Source organism: Mastacembelus armatus, chromosome 14 (assembly GCF_900324485.2).
Source record: "Mastacembelus armatus chromosome 14, fMasArm1.2, whole genome shotgun sequence".
Taxonomy (NCBI): domain Eukaryota; kingdom Metazoa; phylum Chordata; class Actinopteri; order Synbranchiformes; family Mastacembelidae; genus Mastacembelus; species Mastacembelus armatus.
Window position 1 is genome coordinate 7,644,705 of NC_046646.1, and position 8,427 is coordinate 7,653,131.

Consider the following 8,427-nt stretch of genomic DNA (forward strand, 5'->3'; position numbering starts at 1 on the left):
ATCAGATCAGCGAGGTTCTCCAGAGCAGTGAGGTCCTTCAGTGGTGTACAAAAATCAACCAAATGTCCCCATTTAGTCCTATGAAAACAGGCCTGACTAGAACAATGCAGAAATTCACATTATAATGAAGAGTTTAACTTTATCCATGGTTAGTTTTCCACCTACAATACAGGCAAATCTTTAGCTCTTTCCAAGTCATATCCTACAAACTGTACTTCTTTTAGCATCTTTGACAAAATAAAGTTTTTGGGAACCTCTGCTCTGTACAATTTCAATGTATTTGCAAATATCAAATTTGGAGCTTTTGGCAGAAAAAAACACTTGAAATATGACACACTGAAATAAAACCCCTTGTCATCAAAGTTTCTCATTTGTGATTTTATTTGAATATTTTATTTGAAAAATCGAATATTTAATGAACATGTAGTAAAAAAAAGCATGTCCAAATCTGATACTTGCCTCTTATTTTAAATAACTAGAGCAATATAAAAACTGAAGTTTGTACAGTTTTTACCAGCCAATGTTTTAGCAACACAATGGTTTACATCTTTATAAAGCTGGTGGTTAGGGTGTACAAACAGTGAATGGAAGATGTGAATGCATCCTAGACATGCACTACTATAGCTTTTCTGACTGAATAAAATATTTAAATTAGCATGCATTAAGGCATCTCACAGTCAAAGATATTATCAAGCTCAGCTATGAAGACCTGACCTAAATCAGGCTTTGATGGTTTTACTGTGTTCTACCTTTATTTAAAGCCACTGGAAGCTCAGATCAAAAATTGTCCAATTTAGAGGTGAAAGACATTTTATTTGGATGCTTTCCATATAACTTGTTAAATTCAAGCAGAATTCATGCCTTCCGTAAATCACAGTATATTTCAGCACACCAACTAATCACATCAACCTAAATGTCTGTGATATATTTTGACATTTGAACACATCTGTGGAAAGATCAGGTTCAGTTTTTCAGGTTTACTTTACTTTGTTTAGTAGCACATTAGACACAATCACATCACATCCAACAGACAATCCACCTCTTTAAGACATCACTTACACTGTTGGTGGAGTTGAGTATAGGTTGGTAAACTGTGATAAATGTTCTATTTAAAAAAATACAGCTTGTAAAAACTTTCCAATGGCTTTAAAAACAGGGCAACAGGGTAAGGAGCCAAAGGGATGAAGGCCAATGCTGAGCTTAAAAATCGTAGCCTATCTCTTCATGGCCAACAATGAATGAGCCATACATTTAAAATTTGATCTTAGACGATAAACATCATATTACAATGATTTTGGGCAGAATTAACATTATGAACATCAGCAGCTTTTTCACACAAATCCTTTACAGAAACTTTTCACAGCACACAAACTGACTTGTCAAACACAGATGTAATAACATTAAAAAAGGCTGAATTACATTTAGGTATCCTAGTGTCACAGCCCGCTACTGTGCATGCTGGCTCTGTGACATGACTCAATGGTAAACTTAAATGGAAAGAAGCCATCAATAATGTTGAGTAACAACTGTGTCTTTACAACTATAAGTGAAAAGGTCTAATGACAGTGAGTAAATGTTACATTTTATTCAGCCAACTTACAAATGTAATGGCAATTTAGAGAGAGAAAGTTTCCAATTACTCTAAAGCTACTCATCAAAGACCATGCCAAGGGCATGTGTGAATTCTATCTGGGGGGACTGTAGGGCTTCAGCAAAATGACAGCTTACAGTGTAGTAAAAACAAGCTGACAATAGTAAACCTCAGTGTCTACAGTGTAGGTTTTTAAATATATATGGTATAGATGAATTGAATCAAAATCACTGAAGAGGTGGTGTACAGTTTGGACTTGAGAAGTAGAAAACAATGACAGTGCTTTATAAGAAGGCGTCACACCATTCTTTAAGACAGCCATAGCAGTCACCTTGTTGTTTGGCATTTGCCCCACAAGTGTCCTTTATCCAGTCTCGGAAAAGCTCCTCATCTTTCTTTAGCACCAGAAACTGCCCAAGGACAACATATGCCTGTGGAGGTGGAGGAACACACAAATCTAAGCAAGAAGGGTAAGTAAGCATCAAAGACATCCCACAGGGCCGTTGATGTGGGATGTCCTTTGAGCTTTAATCAGAACTTGAAAAACAGCACTGACAAGTATTGCTTGTTTTTTTCTTCCCCAGACATATTTCTTAATGACTCTACAGTGATGACTGATGGGTGGTTTGACAGAATACCATAAAAATTAGCCACATACACTTATATACAAACACACGTCAAAATATGACAAAATGACACCCAGATATAGTACTTGCTGTTAGTCATACAGTGAAGCAATGTTACTGGAAATTGCAATTTTGCAAGGTCATTAAAAAAAATAAAAATAAGCAGTTAAAAAAAAAATAAATATATATATATATATATATATAAAATAAATAAAATATTGGGCAGATGAAGTCTCATGAAGATTTAGGACTTTACAACATTATGCCAAAAAAAATATTCAAAGCTTTTAGGGCCCCAAACAGTGACACCTGTTGGACTGTTAAACATACAGCAGGGTTTAACGCTTGGGCCAAAGCACTACAACACACTGATTTAAATGTTTACAGTCTGATGTGTGTCATGTACAACAAATATCCAAAAAGCTGCATGTTTTTTCTGCATTTTTTTTTGTAAATACGTAATATTTTTGTTCAGACATGCTGCATTACATGTAGACATTACTGTGCAATGTTACAGTAAGGAAATAACATATTACCCAAATTGATACATAGCTATATAACAGTAAAACATCTTATAATTGTATTTACAGCCCAGTGTCACTGATGGTTGACCTATGTAACATTTAAGTGTATTGTGACTAGATAATATTCATTTAACAATAACTGTTATTTGGTTATAAGTGGAAATGTTAGTCTTACATGATGTCTTTCAAGTGTATTTTACCAATATAGCTACACATTACATTATCACAAAAAAAAAAAATGTAAATATGTCACCTTGTCGAAACCTTTCTCCTCCAGTCTCTTGCCAAGGACCTCTCCAATGCCTGCAAGAGCCATCACAGGCTTCTCACCCATAGGCTCGGCCACAAAATCTTTATGTTTTTGGGATGTTGACGACATGGCTGCTTTGTAGACTGTCACAGATCACCAACAACTGAGATGCAAGACAAAGACAACAACTGAAATTATACGCAGTAAAAGTGATGCTACAGAAATAGAAATAAAGTTTAAATTTCCAGCCGTGGAGTGTTTTTCTTACGCCCTGTCTAACTGAGGGTTTTTTGTTTTGTTTTATTTTTTGGCTTATGGGGTGGGTTAATCGTTAACCCACCGACGTAGCAGTTTTAAACGTAAACAGACGGTCACTGGACATGTTGACATAAAATAAAATTAATAAATCTTAATCAACTGCTGACTTTAAGTTTTGCGACTAATATACATTTCACAGATCCCAGCAGACTCTGGAGATCCTCTCTGGGAATAGTTTTCATTTCACTGCAAATTCCACGTCTAAGTTCAGGAGCATTAAATCATGTATGACACTGACTGATCTGAATAACAACACTGTGTGTGGCACACCATGCCTACTGCAAAAAAGAGGCTGAGCAACAGCTGAAAACACACGATTAAATGCTACATCCCTAAAGAGTTGACAACCTCACGTTAAAACATGTGTCCAACACCAGCAGCCAACACAATATTGATAATATAGTAATATTTCTATGTGATCGCGTGTAAACGTATCGTCACCTCACTGTTGAATTGCGCGCGCAGCCCTGGCTATACGTTACGCTTTAACATTAGCCACTAGTTAGCTAGCACTAGCTTCAGAGTAGCACAGCTATATTTACATACGAGCCGCCAGTGATTGTTAGTAGACGTGTTCGCTTGAAGTGTTCCCAAAATACTCTTGACGTGAGCACAATCTGTGAAGCTGACGTTAGCGATATGAAGAGAGTAACAATTCAAAATATAGGCGCATTCCAATCGACACCAACTTAAAGCTAATGTAGCTAAACGTTAGCTACCTAATTACTTTTAACTTTGCAGCTTTCTAACATTCCCCGCTACTGTTTTTCTTATGCACTATTCTGGAAAATCACAACCACATTATGACTGCGTATTAACTTACCGTTTAAAGTCGTATTCCCGCTGAATATTACTGTAGTTAGCTGTTGAGCCGCGCTATGCTTTCAGTTTCTGCCCAGGCACCGGCGGCGACCACAATGCAATGCGCCGCCTCTTGCGTCCTGACGTCAACGTGTGACGTGTGGTGTCGTTCCTTTTATGTACCACTGTGGTTTTGACCCTGAGTGTGGACTCTCAGGATAAACAGTCCAGACCTACTAGCTTTGAGTCACTTACGTGATCAATCTGTTAGCTGCAACAGTTGTTACCTAAGATTAACTTAAAAGTGATTAATTAAAAATAAGACTTCAAGTTTCTACATATACAGTAAATACCTAACCCTACCCAAAGCTTTTAATCTGCACTGTCCATTTTAGATAGCTCAGTATCTACATTGTGATCTTACAACATATCCAAAATTTGCATATATCTGTGAGAACATTCATCATCATATATACAACTGACTATATGATCTTGAAAACTACAAATATCTAAAGTTAGACTGTAACTTTGAAAATAAGTCCAGATATATTGCAGGACATGTCTGGTGCTCAAACTCAGTGAGAGTCAGTCAAGAAAGAATTTCAGCATGATGCTTCTTGTAATTATATTTAACAGGATGGATTATATGGGCCCTGTGATGCACTCATGACCTGTCCAGGGTGTACCCCTGCCTTTCACCCAAAGAGAGCTGGGATAGGCTCCAGCAGATCCCTGTTAATAGAATAAGCAGGTATAGAAAGTGAATGAATTAATGGATTATATCTATATCATGCATCAAAATGTCTTGTGTGTAGTGTAAATCAAAAGATGATAAAATTATGACACCAGGAATTTGTCTTATGGAATCTTTCATTATAAGACCACTGCTTTATACTATTGATACACTAATAATGCTAAACGCATTATGAACAATACAGGAAATTGCCGATTACTGCTTTCAGGGTGAATTTTGTTTACTCACATACAGTACACAGACATTGATGCAAGTGACTTTAGACTGCCATTCATGTCATAGTTGGGCGCATTAATTACCTTCGAGCTCTTTTTTCACATTAACATCCACATCATATGTGCATCCATCTTTGGGAAAGGGAGGAAGCTTAAGCTGCTTGGTGCCTAGCTTTTTTAGTGCAACTTTTACAGTAACTAGAGGTTTGAATTTTGGTTCAATGAGCTCTGAATAGGTCTACAGCTCAGACAGAATACTGGAAGCCAAACTGCAGGTCAGCCCGGTGCCATCAGGCTCCACACTGATCTTCTTCACAATGCCATCTTCCACCAACATGGCATACCTGAAATAAAAGATAACATACAAAATGCTATGAACATCTAAGCAAAAGCCAGACAGTGACTCTGTCTAATATAACTACTTTTAAAAATGACACTGTCATTATCGTTATTTTCTGCATTTAGAGATAATCCAAGTTGTAGCCACACCTCCCCCACTCCAATCTATAAAATTGCATTGCATACCGGGATTGTTAGAAGAAAACACCCCATTCTACATTCCCATGCAGGACATTTTCAGGGTACAATGTAAAGCAGAATTAAGATATTCAAATAACACTTAATATTGTGTACAATTATAGCGAAGTCAAAGTGTTTCATCTTGATTCAAATGATGAAAAAAGAAATCCTGGAAAAAAAAAACACAAAAAAAAACAACCTATTACTGCAAAACTTAAAATAGGTAAAATAATTATTACCTCTTGGATCGTTTGTTCCCAAGTACCTGCACAATCTGATCATTGTCAAGTAAAAGGTCAACTGCCTTAAGAAGCAGAGAAAAAAAAAAACTGATGAGTACACACAGCCAGGTAACTTCAATACTAAATATATACCAAAAATTTAATTTTACCTTTGCAAATGCTCCAGTTGGGTCAGCCAGCATTCGAACCTGCAGCAGGACACAGAATTATATGAAATACTCTTAAAATTCACATATCAATGTCTGTCGTACCTTCAGGACCAGACACAAGGATAATGTGATTGAGCGTATACAGAATGATAAACTCAGAGTGATTCTAAAATGCCTCTATTGTGTCTGTTTTCACAGAAATGGCTTATACATAACCATTATAGTACAGACCTTGCCATCTGTTCCATGCTCTTTTCCCCACGCAGCCATGACAAAAGCATCATTGACAGAAATGCATGCAACCTCCTGAATGCCTTTGCTCCTCAAGTCTCCAGCCTGCTGCACAAAACCTGGGAGGTGAGTCTGAAAGAAGCAATAGAAACATAAGGTCAACTGATGCAGAGACCATTGTGCACAAGCCATGGCAAGCAGAGTTAGCTTGAACTCGCCTTGGAACAGCCAGGTGTGAAAGCTCCAGGTACAGCAAAGAGCACTCCTTTCTTCCCCTTGAAGAGCTGATCCATTGCCACCTTATTTCCAGGCTCCCCTTCCTGGACTTCAACAGCAGGAAGATGCTCTCCAACCTGATGGGGATGAATACAAAAATACACAAGGAAGCAGAGTTACTTTCTCAAATTACACATGTCATATGATGAGTAAAGCATCAGAACTAAATTTGTTAAGGTGGTGCACGGCCGTGTAAATAGTTGAATCGATTGGAAAGATAAACACACTTCTCAATTCTACATTTACTCTCCATTTAGGCCACGCTGCAGGATTGATATGTGTAGGTCGATGGCCACGGGAGGGCGACAAATCACCAAGATATGCAGAGCTCTCATTAAAATGGCCGAATGACTGATTTTATTTTCCTTTAATTAATAAATAGCCGACATTATCAGGCTAATAATTAACAAACTTATGACACACTGAGTGGTTAGGAGGTGTTTCAACAATGTGTAATATATGTTACGCTTTGACAGCGTTAGTTACCAAATACACCCGTGCCTTAAAGTAACTTGCTATGTGCATAATAAGGTATTTTGAGTTAACGCTATACCAAAATAAATAAGCACCACACGGGTCTGTGGCTGTGGCCAGTGTGTAACCAGAGTAGCTAATCTTTGACAGGTTGCTTCATGAAGTCGAGCAGGTGTGGAAGAATCAGCAGCTGAGGTCTGGGCCGTAACAGACCCAACACGGGCCTGTTAGCTCGACGAGCTACAGAGAAAACCCTGAGCTGTGTAGTTTAGGAGCTTCGCAGCAAACTACCACAAACGACGTAAGCTGTGTAGCAGCTGAGGCTAACATGAGCTAAAGCAGCCTTACCTTGATGGGCATTGCAATGGCTGTTGAAATGTGTAGCCGCCTTACACACCGGGTGCTTCGTATGACACTGGCTGTGATGAAAAACATCACAGCTCCCACTGGTTCCGTGTTAAGTAACTAATATTCTACGGAGGATTTGTAAGATGACACACACTTACACACCTCAGCCAGACCTAACGTCACTGCCCCTTCAGCTTACTACAGGCACCTACTCTGCTGTCCCACACTTAGTTTGGCTTTTGAATGCAGCTTCCACATTTGGGCCTGTTAAATCTTTACCCACACAGCATCTGCTAGCAGCATATATATAATGTAGACCGTCTGACTGGGTGCTAGGATTGTGGACTGAAGCCGAACCATATCATATTATTTATGATGTGCAGGTGGAGCCTGTCAGATTGATTAAAGAAAATTGGCCTGCCTCACTGAGCTTCAATCAAATATTGCACTGTAGTGGAAATGTTAAAAAAAAAAAAACAAAACATCATTATAGAGCTGGTTGTAAATGCTGGTTGGCTAACTCACCTGTGACCCTAATACCAAAGCTAAAACATATTGCAACTATAAAGACTCCTCAGGGTAATGTTGTCCTTCAGGGTTAAGCTTCACCACACTGACACTGACACTGCAGTCAAACACAAATTGGTGGCGAATTGTTGGTAAAGATAATATGGCCATCTTTATAAGTGATTATTGTAAGGAGCTACATGTGAAGGGTGTTCAGTATTTGGGTGTAGCACAGGCTGTGAGTGACAGTCCCTCACTGTCACAGTTAAGACTGTATTCAAAAGTGATAAATGTGCATTGAGAACTTTCAGACTTCACTAAACAGCCCCCATCTCCATGTAATGCAAAACACACACACACTAAAACAAACACATAAACATCCACAGGAAGAGATGAGACCAATGATATGTGGTGGTGGTGGTGTGTTCGTTTATTACACAACACAAAGCACCTACAGTAATCCACTCCCTGATGTGTCAGACAGTGGAAGATCTCACTTTTTTCACAGTGATTTTTATATGGACATGTTTAGACAAGGACATCAAACTTTTTTTTATCTAAATGGGAAAAAAAGCCTACACACAGAAATTCACAGCCAAAAT

At 38.3% G+C, this 8,427-nt stretch overlaps 2 protein-coding genes across 2 annotated transcripts; both read right to left on the reverse strand.

Annotated features, from left to right (window-relative positions):
- Positions 1-359: 359 nt before the first annotated feature.
- On the reverse strand, positions 360-4,272 carry banf1 (barrier to autointegration nuclear assembly factor 1). The gene is made up of 3 exons (XM_026329081.1): positions 4,133-4,272; positions 2,995-3,154; positions 360-2,022 (listed from the first exon to the last, which is right to left on the reverse strand). The coding sequence occupies exons 2-3, from the start codon at positions 3,118-3,120 to the stop codon at positions 1,876-1,878; spliced, it is 273 nt and encodes a 90-aa protein (XP_026184866.1). The 5' UTR covers positions 3,121-3,154; positions 4,133-4,272; the 3' UTR covers positions 360-1,875.
- A 690-nt stretch (positions 4,273-4,962) lies between these two features.
- On the reverse strand, positions 4,963-7,582 carry prdx5 (peroxiredoxin 5). Its single transcript, XM_026328413.2, has 6 exons — positions 7,319-7,582; positions 6,439-6,573; positions 6,221-6,352; positions 5,990-6,028; positions 5,838-5,902; positions 4,963-5,423 (listed from the first exon to the last, which is right to left on the reverse strand). Exons 1-6 carry the CDS (start codon positions 7,403-7,405, stop codon positions 5,318-5,320), a joined length of 564 nt encoding a protein of 187 aa, XP_026184198.1. The 5' UTR covers positions 7,406-7,582; the 3' UTR covers positions 4,963-5,317.
- Between the last annotated feature and the right edge of the window lie 845 nt (positions 7,583-8,427).